At 29.3% G+C, this 15,352-nt stretch overlaps 3 protein-coding genes across 4 annotated transcripts; 2 read left to right on the plus strand and 1 right to left on the minus strand.

Annotated features, from left to right (window-relative positions):
- Window positions 1–487: 487 nt before the first annotated feature.
- LOC131995971 (uncharacterized) lies at window positions 488–4,859 on the plus strand. 2 transcript variants are annotated; one of them, XM_059365332.1, is made up of 3 exons: window positions 488–1,379; window positions 1,437–1,521; window positions 1,593–4,859. In XM_059365332.1, exons 1-3 carry the CDS (start codon window positions 539–541, stop codon window positions 4,201–4,203), a joined length of 3,537 nt encoding a protein of 1,178 aa, XP_059221315.1. In that variant the 5' UTR covers window positions 488–538; the 3' UTR covers window positions 4,204–4,859. The 2 variants fall into 2 exon arrangements, with proteins under 2 accessions (XP_059221315.1, XP_059221314.1); XM_059365331.1 differs by having other exon boundaries at window positions 488–1,521.
- Window positions 4,860–4,977: 118 nt separating this feature from the next.
- Window positions 4,978–10,552, plus strand: LOC131996105 (protein PFF0380w-like). The gene is made up of 3 exons (XM_059365555.1): window positions 4,978–6,171; window positions 6,234–7,507; window positions 10,538–10,552. The coding sequence occupies exons 2-3, from the start codon at window positions 6,410–6,412 to the stop codon at window positions 10,550–10,552; spliced, it is 1,113 nt and encodes a 370-aa protein (XP_059221538.1). The 5' UTR covers window positions 4,978–6,171; window positions 6,234–6,409.
- Window positions 10,553–10,609: 57 nt separating this feature from the next.
- LOC131996106 (uncharacterized) lies at window positions 10,610–14,656 on the minus strand. Its single transcript, XM_059365556.1, has 4 exons — window positions 13,343–14,656; window positions 13,201–13,285; window positions 10,744–13,129; window positions 10,610–10,648 (listed from the first exon to the last, which is right to left on the minus strand). Exons 1-4 carry the CDS (start codon window positions 14,523–14,525, stop codon window positions 10,610–10,612), a joined length of 3,693 nt encoding a protein of 1,230 aa, XP_059221539.1. The 5' UTR covers window positions 14,526–14,656.
- Between the last annotated feature and the right edge of the window lie 696 nt (window positions 14,657–15,352).

Raw genomic sequence — 15,352 nt, forward strand, 5'->3', positions numbered from 1 at the left:
GGGGGTATGTGGTCAGATGGCGGGCCGCCGGTTGAAATGTGTGGACGGACATTAGGGCGCAGATCGCAGGGCGCAGATCGCAGGGCGCAGTGGCAGATTTCGATGATGACTCATCGCCCAACTTCAACTAGTGTTGGAGGGTGGGTGATGTAGATTGCTGACCGCAGGCTATAGTTTGGTTTGAGTGTGAGAGTTTATGATTAATGTTGAATGTTGTGTGACCACCACACTGGAGTGTGATGAAATAATTGTGGTCAGTGTAGTTCTATTTTTTCCCAGGAAGAACAAGAGTAAAAAATTATATTTGTTTTCGTATAAAAAGGGCAAACGGTTTCATATTGTAATCATTATATTAAAAATCATTTATTTAATCAAATTCAAAATTATTGTTATAAAAATGAGAGAATTTGTATGTAATATTTGTGAGAAAACTTACGAACATAATCAATCTTTGAATCGTCATTTGCGTTTACAACATTTAATTGAGTGTGTGAAATGTAATCAGAATTTTAGTACTTATCCAGAGCTTTTAAAGCATATGAAGTCAATGGACCACAATGAAAAAAAAGAGGAAAAAACGGTATACTGTGAAAATTGCAATTTAGCTATTCCAAAAAATCAGTGGAAGAATCATATCAGCACTAACACACACATCGATAAGTGTGTAAAATGGTTAGATAAGGATGTGTCTTGCTTTGGATCTAGCTTTCAAAATCGAATAGAAAGTTATAAAATAAAAAATAGTGAGATCAATAACTTGATACCCGAAAACTTTTTCAAATCAATTCAAGAAAAAGTAATCAATATAATTCAAAAGGCGTTGCAAAAGCATGAATCTATTAAATATAATTGTACACTACATTGTAATTATATTTTGATGAAAGAGAAAGCGGAAGATGAAATTAGTTTATTTACACATCACACAAAAATGTTGGTACTATCTCCCTCAAGTACACTGGAAGAAATTTTAAATCATTATATTGAAAATTGTAATGAAATAATTAAAAAAATGAGTGAATTCCAAGAACGAGATAGTGGATGGACTTTAATCGAAATAAAACATCTAGAGATCAACATCAACAAATATACATGTTTGAGAGGATCTCAATACATAAATCTTCCTCCCAAAATAAGGAATAAAAAGGCTTGCATCAATGTGCAAAACAATGATGTCTATTGTTTTAAATGGGCAATAATATCAGCATTAAATCCACTTCCAAAGGAAAAGAAACCACATAAATGTAGCAACTACAAAGTAACGGACATTAAGGCACACATTATAACATTGGAAAATAATATAATATTAAATTTTGAAAACATGGAATTTCCCCTTACCATAAATAAAATCAGAGTCTTTGAGTTGCAGAATCCTGATATAAGTATAAATGTGTTCGGTTTAGAGGATGCTAAGATTATAGGTCCTTACTATTTTACAGAAGCTGAGAAATCAACTCACATCAATCTTCTCCTAATAGAAGAGGATGATAAATTTCATTACATCTGGATAAAAAATATATCAAGGTAAAAATAATAAGATATTATTTTGATTACAATACAATACTAATTTATTAAAAAAATATATATATTTTTAGATTGTTGCGAAGTTCTATAACAAAGAATAAAAATAGGATTCATTTTTGTAACACCTGCTTAACTCATGTTTCTTCAAGTAGTAGACTAGAGAAACACAAACGTGAGTGTAAAAAGATGGTGACAACAATGCCATCAGATAAAGATAAAATACTTAAATTTAAGAATTTTAAACATAAATTAGATATTCCATTCTCAATTTATGCTGATTTTGAGTGCATTCTTCAACCGTTAGAGATACAAAATTCAAGTAAAGTAAAATCAGTTCAAAAACATATTCCATTTGCATACAGTTATTATATCAAATGTTCATTTGATTCAAATTTAGACAAGATTAAAATTTATTCAGGTGAAGACTGTACAAAACATTTTTTTAACTCATTAGTGGGAGAGATTGTATGGATTTATAACAATTATTTATCTAAAGTAAAACCAATGAATTCCTTAACATCAATTCAACTACAATACCAAAAGGAACATCCGATTTGTCATATTTGTGAAAAGTCTTTTTTAAATACTGATGTTAGAGTAGCTGATCATTGTCATTTGACAGGTGAATACAGAGGACCTGCTCATAAAAATTGTAATTTAGAGTATCAAATAGCAAATTTTGTTCCAGTATTTTTTCATAATCTTTCAGCATATGATTCTCATTTGTTTGTTAGAGAACTCTCCTCTGTAGTTGGTGATATAAATATTCTTCCATTAAATAAGGAACTTTATATTTCTATATCGAAAAGAATTTATATAGATTCAAATAAGAGTATTGAAATACGTTTTCTAGATTCTTGTAAATTTATGGCATCTAGCTTAGAAAAGCTAGCGGGTTATTTATCTGATGAAGATTTCAATGCTGTTAAATCAACTTTTGTTAACGATAGTGAATTTAATTTAATGAAGCGTAAAGGTGTATTTCCTTATGACTATTTAGATTCTCCTGAACGATTAGAAGAAAACGCTTTACCACCTATTTCCAATTTTTTTAATAAGCTAACTAATGAGGTTTGTAGTGAGGATGACTATACACACGCTAAAAATGTATGGAATACATTTAAATGTAACAATTTAAAAGATTACTTATTACTTTATTTGAAAGTTGATGTTTTGTTATTATGCGATGTGTTTGAAAATTTTAGAAAAGTATGTAAAAAAATTTATAATTTAGATCCATGTCAATATTATACAGCACCTGGTTTGTCTTGGAGTGCAATGTTAAAAACAACTGGAATAGAACTAGAATTATTAACTGACTTTGAAAAGTATAATTTTATTGTTGAGGGTATTAGAGGAGGGATTGTTCAATGTTCTAAACGATTTTCAGTTGCAAATAATATATATGTAAGTGATTATAATCCATGTCAAGATTCAAACTTTTTAATTTATTTAGATGTTAATAATTTATATGGTTATGCTATGTCACAGTATCTACCTTACAAAAATTTTGAATGGGTTGGAAATATTGAAATGTTTAATTTGAATGATATCAAAGAAGATTCGGAGATAGGATATATATTAGAGGTAGACTTAGAATATCCATCCTCATTACATGATTATCACAATGACCTACCATTTTGCGCTGAAAATAAAAAACTTGGTTCTATGAGACAATCTAAATTAGTGTTGAATTTAAATGATAAAAATAATTATATCATACATTATAAAACTCTTCAACAGTGTATTAAACATGGATTAGTTTTAAAAAAAATACATAGAATTCTTCAGTTTAAACAAACGAATTGGTTGCAAAAGTATATTGATTTAAATAACTATCACAGAACTTTAGCTAAAAATTTGTTTGAACAGAATTTTTTCAAATTATTAAATAATGCTGTTTATGGCAAGACGATGGAAAATGTTGATAAAAGAAAATGTATTAAAATTGTAACTAACTGGGAGAGTAAAGGTAGAAAATTGGGTGCGAGGGCTCTTATAGCTAAACCTAATTTTCATAGTTCACTCAAAATATCTAACGATATGGTTGTAATTCAAATGAAAAAATCGCATGTTGAATATAATAAACCAATATATATTGGATTTACTGTTTTAGAACTATCGAAATGGAAAATGTATGATTTTCATTATAATTATATGAAAATAAAGTTTAATCAATCAACTACTCTAAATTACATGGATACCGATTCATTTATTTATGATATTAAAACAAAAAATTTCTATGATGATATTCGAAGTGATATCACAAAATATTTTGATACATCAGCGTATCCAATTAATAATATTTATAATTTTCCGTTAGAAAACAAAAAAGTTCTAGGAATGATGAAAGATGAATGTGGTGGAAAAATAATGAAGGAATTCATTGGTTTACGTTCAAAAATGTATTCAATTAAGATTGATAAAGTAGATGAAGAAATAAAGAAAATAAAAGGTGTAAAACATTGTGTTACAGCAAAACTTTCAACCAACGATTTTAAAAAATGTCTTTTTGAACAAATTAATTATTATGATTCTATGTATGTTTTTAGATCAAAAATTCATCAATTGTACACACAACATATACATAAATTAGTTTTAAATTATTTAGATGATAAGAGATTTATAAGAGAAAATGGTGTTGACACCTATGCTTGGGGACACTATAAAATAAAAAAATAATTAAAAGAAAAAAATGGTTTTGTTTGTTTTGTTTTTTTCACAAGATATTATATTTATTAAAGAGAAATTGTATACATAAATGACCACAATTGTAAGTATTAAATTTTTGTTTTTGTTTATAATTGTATTCGATAGGTGGTTTTAAATAATTAATAATTTCCAACGGTGGTTGTAAATTACCAAAACTATCAAAATATTCCTTATAGTTGTAATTTTTGTAATAGGCAACCCAATGTGTTCCTGGCCCATTAGTTGTATCTAAATTAACTATTCCACATTCTTGTCGTAGTGGTTTGTTTGGTAATGAGTCACGCATAAAAACCCCTCTAAAGTGTTTCAATGGCTTGCAGTACTTAACCAAATCGATATCCGTCAATGGTCGATTGGGTAATCTACTTAGAAGTTTTTTGGAGCTGGTTTATAGTAAAGTCCATATCCTTTTTTATAAGGTTTAAGATATAATCCTTTTCCCATAGCAATTGATTCCATATATCTGTTATGACGAGTAGCTTCAGCTAATTGTTCTTTCCCATTTTTGATATCCTTAACTGCTTTTACAATAGCCGATCCTCCAGTTGCTAAACCTCCAAGGGCTGATAACGCAGTTAAAATTGGAACTATTGGTAGAAATCCACCAATTTTTGGTACTCGAATGACTCTTGGTACACCAATATTACTCTTCTTTTTATTTTTAAAACTTGAATGTACAACGTTTTTTGCAATTTTTACAGCATCATATATATTGTTAGGTTTCTTATCTTTTAATACTTTTAAAGTATTCTTAACTGTCGATGCAAATAATTTTTGCTTACATTGCTTTTTCTTCATTTTTCTTTTTGTTGTCATACCGAGTCCGAATTTAACTTTTGCTTTAAGTAAGTTTGTTACTAACCAAGCGTTTGCTCGTTCTTTCCAATTGCTATCTGTTGATTTAACTCTTTGCCAAGCTTTTTCTATTAAAACTTTATCAGCTTGATGACGAGAATGAATATCTTTATTTTGTGAGTATGCAATATCGTGTTCTCTACAAGCTGAATCCAATAAATTTATTCCTTTGTCTCCTTGTGCTAAACGTTGTGCTAACTTAGTTCCTGGTCCACAAAATTGATATCCAGGTAAATGCACTTCAAACGGAAGATTATTAATTAAGTTGTTTACCAATCCAAATCCAGTAACAGACTGTTTACATTTATTATAAATCTTGTAATTAATAACCATAATTTTTTTTTGATTATGTAGTGATAGGGTACACGATTTAAATGAAAATAAGAGTTTTTGTATATATATACTTAAATTTATATTGAAAAAGTTTAGTTAGCAATATGCGTTTAATAGAACAAACTAAACAGATTGCTGTGAAAAACATTGATAATGTCTGTTCACAGAAAAAAAGGATTGTACATAGTACTTTATTACCAAATTCTATACGTGCCCTTATAGTAGGCCCATCAAATTGTGGTAAAACAAATGTTATGATTAGTCTCATAGAAAGCCCTAATGGCCTCAAATTCAGGAATATATATATATATTCTAAATCTTTATATCAACCAAAATATCAATATTTAAAAAAATTGATTACTCCAATCAAAGGAATAAACCTATTCACATTCTCTGAAAATGAAAAAGTTATAAGTCCAGCCAAAGCAAATATGCATTCTATAATGGTATTTGATGATGTAATTTGCGATAAACAAAATACTATAAGGGATTATTTTTGTATGGGAAGACATAAACACATTGATTGTTTTTATTTATGTCAAACATATACAAGGATTCCTAAACACTTAATACGTGATAATGCAAACATGATTATCATATTTAAGCAAGATGAAATGAATATTAAACATATATATAATGATCATGTCTTGGGTGACATGACATTTAAAGATTTTTTAAAGCTTTGTAGTGAATGTTGGAAAGATAAATATGGATTTCTTATTGTGAGCAAGGATGATCCCATTGATAAAGGTCGATATCGCAAAGGATTCAATTGTTTTATTCAGTTATAATATAAATCAGATTGATAACAGATATAATGTAGATTATAAACAGAATAGAGAGCAGATTGGTGACAGAAAGAAAGCAGATCGGTAGCAGATATAAAGCAGATCGGTAGCTGATATAAAGCAGATCGGTAGCAGATGTAAAGCAGATCGGAAGCAGATGGATACATAACCAAAAAAAATAAAAAATAAATTATCCAATCATGAAGAGACACAATTTGTTGAAGGAAATTGTAAAAACACGAGCAGTATTGAAAGAAAAGTTAAAAAACATTAAACTTAATCAAATAGATAGGGATAATCTATTAGAAGATACATTTCAACCAATAACCAAACCTTTGAAGGATATTATAGGAAAACTAGATGAGAACAAAAAAGAAAGTAATCAGTATTCTAATAAATATAATGATAAAAATATTTATGATTATAATAAACAATATGAAGACGATGGAAAACTTGATAAAAACAATAAGGATGATGATGATGATGATGATAGCTTTATATCAGACATTTATAATGATGATGATGACTATATGTCTAGCAATGGACTTCAAATGAGAGATATTACCTCAAGTAATGATAATGAAAGATATAATAATCAACATTCATCAACAATATTTCCGAATATAGTAAATTCTACACATAAAGAAGATAATTCAGAAATAGAACAGATGGATATAGAGAAATTTTCACAAAAACGAAAATTTTCATCAGATGAAAATAACACTAATAAAAGGATAAGAAAAAATTATAATATTCCAGTTGATTTAAAGAGAAAAGATTATACACTAGAAAAATGTGGAGTGAATCGGAATGAGCTTAGAGAAAAATTAAAACGATCTAATGATAACAATCTCAGTTTATTTGACGATAACGATAATAAGCGGATGAAAAAATCACATCTATTTTCAAAACGAAAATGTGAATTTCAGTTAAATACTAATAAAAAACGTATAAAATTAACTAACAACAAAATCATAAATATAAATAAACGAAAAAGACCCTCACAATTAAATACTGATAGAAAACGTTTAAAATTGATTAATAACAACCAATTAAACTTGAATAAACGGAAAGGTGTTTCACAATTAAATCTTGATAGAAAACGTATAAAATTGAATAATGATATCTCATCAAAATTGAATAAACGAAAAGCTGTTACGCAATTAAATATTGATAGAAAGCGAATAAAATTGAGTAGTGATAATCTATCAGACATAAATGTGAAACACCTTTCCGTTTATTCAAGTTTAATTGGTTGTTATTCATCAATTTTAAACGTTTTCTATCAGTATTTAATTGTGAGGGTCTTTTTCGTTTATTTATATTTATGATTTTGTTGTTAGTTAATTTTATACGTTTTTTATTAGTATTTAACTGAAATTCACATTTTCGTTTTGAAAATAGATGTGATTTTTTCATCCGCTTATTATCGTTATCGTCAAATAAACTGAGATTGTTATCATTAGATCGTTTTAATTTTTCTCTAAGCTCATTCCGATTCACTCCACATTTTTCTAGTGTATAATCTTTTCTCTTTAAATCAACTGGAATATTATAATTTTTTCTTATCCTTTTATTAGTGTTATTTTCATCTGATGAAAATTTTCGTTTTTGTGAAAATTTCTCTATATCCATCTGTTCTATTTCTGAATTATCTTCTTTATGTGTAGAATTTACTATATTCGGAAATATTGTTGATGAATGTTGATTATTATATCTTTCATTATCATTACTTGAGGTAATATCTCTCATTTGAAGTCCATTGCTAGACATATAGTCATCATCATCATTATAAATGTCTGATATAAAGCTATCATCATCATCATCATCATCCTTATTGTTTTTATCAAGTTTTCCATCGTCTTCATATTGTTTATTATAATCATAAATATTTTTATCATTATATTTATTAGAATACTGATTACTTTCTTTTTTGTTCTCATCTAGTTTTCCTATAATATCCTTCAAAGGTTTGGTTATTGGTTGAAATGTATCTTCTAATAGATTATCCCTATCTATTTGATTAAGTTTAATGTTTTTTAACTTTTCTTTCAATACTGCTCGTGTTTTTACAATTTCCTTCAACAAATTGTGTCTCTTCATGATTGGATAATTTATTTTTTATTTTTTTTGGTTATGTATCCATCTGCTTCCGATCTGCTTTACATCTGCTACCGATCTGCTTTATATCAGCTACCGATCTGCTTTATATCTGCTACCGATCTGCTTTCTTTCTGTCACCAATCTGCTCTCTATTCTGTTTATAATCTACATTATATCTGTTATCAATCTGATTTATATTATAACTGAATAAAACAATTGAATCCTTTGCGATATCGACCTTTATCAATGGGATCATCCTTGCTCACAATAAGAAATCCATATTTATCTTTCCAACATTCACTACAAAGCTTTAAAAAATCTTTAAATGTCATGTCACCCAAGACATGATCATTATATATATGTTTAATATTCATTTCATCTTGCTTAAATATGATAATCATGTTTGCATTATCACGTATTAAGTGTTTAGGAATCCTTGTATATGTTTGACATAAATAAAAACAATCAATGTGTTTATGTCTTCCCATACAAAAATAATCCCTTATAGTATTTTGTTTATCGCAAATTACATCATCAAATACCATTATAGAATGCATATTTGCTTTGGCTGGACTTATAACTTTTTCATTTTCAGAGAATGTGAATAGGTTTATTCCTTTGATTGGAGTAATCAATTTTTTTAAATATTGATATTTTGGTTGATATAAAGATTTAGAATATATATATATATTCCTGAATTTGAGGCCATTAGGGCTTTCTATGAGACTAATCATAACATTTGTTTTACCACAATTTGATGGGCCTACTATAAGGGCACGTATAGAATTTGGTAATAAAGTACTATGTACAATCCTTTTTTTCTGTGAACAGACATTATCAATGTTTTTCACAGCAATCTGTTTAGTTTGTTCTATTAAACGCATATTGCTAACTAAACTTTTTCAATATAAATTTAAGTATATATATACAAAAACTCTTATTTTCATTTAAATCGTGTACCCTATCACTACATAATCAAAAAAAAATTATGGTTATTAATTACAAGATTTATAATAAATGTAAACAGTCTGTTACTGGATTTGGATTGGTAAACAACTTAATTAATAATCTTCCGTTTGAAGTGCATTTACCTGGATATCAATTTTGTGGACCAGGAACTAAGTTAGCACAACGTTTAGCACAAGGAGACAAAGGAATAAATTTATTGGATTCAGCTTGTAGAGAACACGATATTGCATACTCACAAAATAAAGATATTCATTCTCGTCATCAAGCTGATAAAGTTTTAATAGAAAAAGCTTGGCAAAGAGTTAAATCAACAGATAGCAATTGGAAAGAACGAGCAAACGCTTGGTTAGTAACAAACTTACTTAAAGCAAAAGTTAAATTCGGACTCGGTATGACAACAAAAAGAAAAATGAAGAAAAAGCAATGTAAGCAAAAATTATTTGCATCGACAGTTAAGAATACTTTAAAAGTATTAAAAGATAAGAAACCTAACAATATATATGATGCTGTAAAAATTGCAAAAAACGTTGTACATTCAAGTTTTAAAAATAAAAAGAAGAGTAATATTGGTGTACCAAGAGTCATTCGAGTACCAAAAATTGGTGGATTTCTACCAATAGTTCCAATTTTAACTGCGTTATCAGCCCTTGGAGGTTTAGCAACTGGAGGATCGGCTATTGTAAAAGCAGTTAAGGATATCAAAAATGGGAAAGAACAATTAGCTGAAGCTACTCGTCATAACAGATATATGGAATCAATTGCTATGGGAAAAGGATTATATCTTAAACCTTATAAAAAAGGATATGGACTTTACTATAAACCAGCTCCAAAAAACTTCTAAGTAGATTACCCAATCGACCATTGACGGATATCGATTTGGTTAAGTACTGCAAGCCATTGAAACACTTTAGAGGGGTTTTTATGCGTGACTCATTACCAAACAAACCACTACGACAAGAATGTGGAATAGTTAATTTAGATACAACTAATGGGCCAGGAACACATTGGGTTGCCTATTACAAAAATTACAACTATAAGGAATATTTTGATAGTTTTGGTAATTTACAACCACCGTTGGAAATTATTAATTATTTAAAACCACCTATCGAATACAATTATAAACAAAAACAAAAATTTAATACTTACAATTGTGGTCATTTATGTATACAATTTCTCTTTAATAAATATAATATCTTGTGAAAAAAACAAAACAAACAAAACCATTTTTTTCTTTTAATTATTTTTTTATTTTATAGTGTCCCCAAGCATAGGTGTCAACACCATTTTCTCTTATAAATCTCTTATCATCTAAATAATTTAAAACTAATTTATGTATATGTTGTGTGTACAATTGATGAATTTTTGATCTAAAAACATACATAGAATCATAATAATTAATTTGTTCAAAAAGACATTTTTTAAAATCGTTGGTTGAAAGTTTTGCTGTAACACAATGTTTTACACCTTTTATTTTCTTTATTTCTTCATCTACTTTATCAATCTTAATTGAATACATTTTTGAACGTAAACCAATGAATTCCTTCATTATTTTTCCACCACATTCATCTTTCATCATTCCTAGAACTTTTTTGTTTTCTAACGGAAAATTATAAATATTATTAATTGGATACGCTGATGAATCAAAATATTTTGTGATATCACTTCGAATATCATCATAGAAATTTTTTGTTTTAATATCATAAATAAATGAATCGGTATCCATGTAATTTAGAGTAGTTGATTGATTAAACTTTATTTTCATATAATTATAATGAAAATCATACATTTTCCATTTCGATAGTTCTAAAACAGTAAATCCAATATATATTGGTTTATTATATTCAACATGCGATTTTTTCATTTGAATTACAACCATATCGTTAGATATTTTGAGTGAACTATGAAAATTAGGTTTAGCTATAAGAGCCCTCGCACCCAATTTTCTACCTTTACTCTCCCAGTTAGTTACAATTTTAATACATTTTCTTTTATCAACATTTTCCATCGTCTTGCCATAAACAGCATTATTTAATAATTTGAAAAAATTCTGTTCAAACAAATTTTTAGCTAAAGTTCTGTGATAGTTATTTAAATCAATATACTTTTGCAACCAATTCGTTTGTTTAAACTGAAGAATTCTATGTATTTTTTTTAAAACTAATCCATGTTTAATACACTGTTGAAGAGTTTTATAATGTATGATATAATTATTTTTATCATTTAAATTCAACACTAATTTAGATTGTCTCATAGAACCAAGTTTTTTATTTTCAGCGCAAAATGGTAGGTCATTGTGATAATCATGTAATGAGGATGGATATTCTAAGTCTACCTCTAATATATATCCTATCTCCGAATCTTCTTTGATATCATTCAAATTAAACATTTCAATATTTCCAACCCATTCAAAATTTTTGTAAGGTAGATACTGTGACATAGCATAACCATATAAATTATTAACATCTAAATAAATTAAAAAGTTTGAATCTTGACATGGATTATAATCACTTACATATATATTATTTGCAACTGAAAATCGTTTAGAACATTGAACAATCCCTCCTCTAATACCCTCAACAATAAAATTATACTTTTCAAAGTCAGTTAATAATTCTAGTTCTATTCCAGTTGTTTTTAACATTGCACTCCAAGACAAACCAGGTGCTGTATAATATTGACATGGATCTAAATTATAAATTTTTTTACATACTTTTCTAAAATTTTCAAACACATCGCATAATAACAAAACATCAACTTTCAAATAAAGTAATAAGTAATCTTTTAAATTGTTACATTTAAATGTATTCCATACATTTTTAGCGTGTGTATAGTCATCCTCACTACAAACCTCATTAGTTAGCTTATTAAAAAAATTGGAAATAGGTGGTAAAGCGTTTTCTTCTAATCGTTCAGGAGAATCTAAATAGTCATAAGGAAATACACCTTTACGCTTCATTAAATTAAATTCACTATCGTTAACAAAAGTTGATTTAACAGCATTGAAATCTTCATCAGATAAATAACCCGCTAGCTTTTCTAAGCTAGATGCCATAAATTTACAAGAATCTAGAAAACGTATTTCAATACTCTTATTTGAATCTATATAAATTCTTTTCGATATAGAAATATAAAGTTCCTTATTTAATGGAAGAATATTTATATCACCAACTACAGAGGAGAGTTCTCTAACAAACAAATGAGAATCATATGCTGAAAGATTATGAAAAAATACTGGAACAAAATTTGCTATTTGATACTCTAAATTACAATTTTTATGAGCAGGTCCTCTGTATTCACCTGTCAAATGACAATGATCAGCTACTCTAACATCAGTATTTAAAAAAGACTTTTCACAAATATGACAAATCGGATGTTCCTTTTGGTATTGTAGTTGAATTGATGTTAAGGAATTCATTGGTTTTACTTTAGATAAATAATTGTTATAAATCCATACAATCTCTCCCACTAATGAGTTAAAAAAATGTTTTGTACAGTCTTCACCTGAATAAATTTTAATCTTGTCTAAATTTGAATCAAATGAACATTTGATATAATAACTGTATGCAAATGGAATATGTTTTTGAACTGATTTTACTTTACTTGAATTTTGTATCTCTAACGGTTGAAGAATGCACTCAAAATCAGCATAAATTGAGAATGGAATATCTAATTTATGTTTAAAATTCTTAAATTTAAGTATTTTATCTTTATCTGATGGCATTGTTGTCACCATCTTTTTACACTCACGTTTGTGTTTCTCTAGTCTACTACTTGAAGAAACATGAGTTAAGCAGGTGTTACAAAAATGAATCCTATTTTTATTCTTTGTTATAGAACTTCGCAACAATCTAAAAATATATATATTTTTTTAATAAATTAGTATTGTATTGTAATCAAAATAATATCTTATTATTTTTACCTTGATATATTTTTTATCCAGATGTAATGAAATTTATCATCCTCTTCTATTAGGAGAAGATTGATGTGAGTTGATTTCTCAGCTTCTGTAAAATAGTAAGGACCTATAATCTTAGCATCCTCTAAACCGAACACATTTATACTTATATCAGGATTCTGCAACTCAAAGACTCTGATTTTATTTATGGTAAGGGGAAATTCCATGTTTTCAAAATTTAATATTATATTATTTTCCAATGTTATAATGTGTGCCTTAATGTCCGTTACTTTGTAGTTGCTACATTTATGTGGTTTCTTTTCCTTTGGAAGTGGATTTAATGCTGATATTATTGCCCATTTAAAACAATAGACATCATTGTTTTGCACATTGATGCAAGCCTTTTTATTCCTTATTTTGGGAGGAAGATTTATGTATTGAGATCCTCTCAAACATGTATATTTGTTGATGTTGATCTCTAGATGTTTTATTTCGATTAAAGTCCATCCACTATCTCGTTCTTGGAATTCACTCATTTTTTTAATTATTTCATTACAATTTTCAATATAATGATTTAAAATTTCTTCCAGTGTACTTGAGGGAGATAGTACCAACATTTTTGTGTGATGTGTAAATAAACTAATTTCATCTTCCGCTTTCTCTTTCATCAAAATATAATTACAATGTAGTGTACAATTATATTTAATAGATTCATGCTTTTGCAACGCCTTTTGAATTATATTGATTACTTTTTCTTGAATTGATTTGAAAAAGTTTTCGGGTATCAAGTTATTGATCTCACTATTTTTTATTTTATAACTTTCTATTCGATTTTGAAAGCTAGATCCAAAGCAAGACACATCCTTATCTAACCATTTTACACACTTATCGATGTGTGTGTTAGTGCTGATATGATTCTTCCACTGATTTTTTGGAATAGCTAAATTGCAATTTTCACAGTATACCGTTTTTTCCTCTTTTTTTTCATTGTGGTCCATTGACTTCATATGCTTTAAAAGCTCTGGATAAGTACTAAAATTCTGATTACATTTCACACACTCAATTGAATGTTGTAAACGCAAATGACGATTCAAAGATTGATTATGTTCGTAAGTTTTCTCACAAATATTACATACAAATTCTCTCATTTTTATAACAATAATTTTGAATTTGATTAAATAAATGATTTTTAATATAATGATTACAATATGAAACCGTTTGCCCTTTTTATACGAAAACAAATATAATTTTTTACTCTTGTTCTTCCTGGGAAAAAATAGAACTACACTGACCACAATTATTTCATCACACTCCAGTGTGGTGGTCACACAACATTCAACATTAATCATAAACTCTCACACTCAAACCAAACTATAGCCTGCGGTCAGCAATCTACATCACCCACCCTCCAACACTAGTTGAAGTTGGGCGATGAGTCATCATCGAAATCTGCCACTGCGCCCTGCGATCTGCGCCCTGCGATCTGCGCCCTAATGTCCGTCCACACATTTCAACCGGCGGCCCGCCATCTGACCACATACCCCCCCTGCGGTCGCCACCTGCGCTACGATCGGCTGCGGTTGGGTGCGGTTATCACGTCATCAATGGGGTGGGGTGGGGTGCGGTTATGACGTCATCAATGGGGTGGGGTGGGGTTTGGGGTTTGGGGTGGGGTGGGGTTTGGGGTGGGGTGGGGTTATGACGGGCGATGAGTCATCATCGAAATCTGCCACTGCGCCCTGCGATCTGCGCCCTGCGATCTGCGCCCTAATGTCCGTCCACACATTTCAACCGGCGGCCCGCCATCTGACCACATACCCCCCTGCGGTCGCCACCTGCGCTACGATCGGCTGCGGTTGGGTGCGGTTATCACGTCATCAATGGGGTGGGGTGGGGTGCGGTTATGACGTCATCAATGGGGTGGGGTGCGGTTTGGGGTTTGGGGTGGGGTGGGGTTTGGGGTGGGGTGGGGTTATGACGTCATCGATGACTCATACTCTCGATGCTCAAAGTTCTAAAACCCCCTTATATATACTACTTACTAATTTCATCATTCTGATTGTAACTACTCGAAATATTCGTCTGAGACCCCATAAAGTATATATATTCTTGATCGTCGTGAAATTTTATGTCGATCTAGCCATGTCCGTCCGTCTGTCCGTCCGTCCTTCCGTCC

This window comes from Stomoxys calcitrans, chromosome 3 (genome assembly GCF_963082655.1).
Source record: "Stomoxys calcitrans chromosome 3, idStoCalc2.1, whole genome shotgun sequence".
Lineage (NCBI taxonomy): Eukaryota > Metazoa > Arthropoda > Insecta > Diptera > Muscidae > Stomoxys > Stomoxys calcitrans.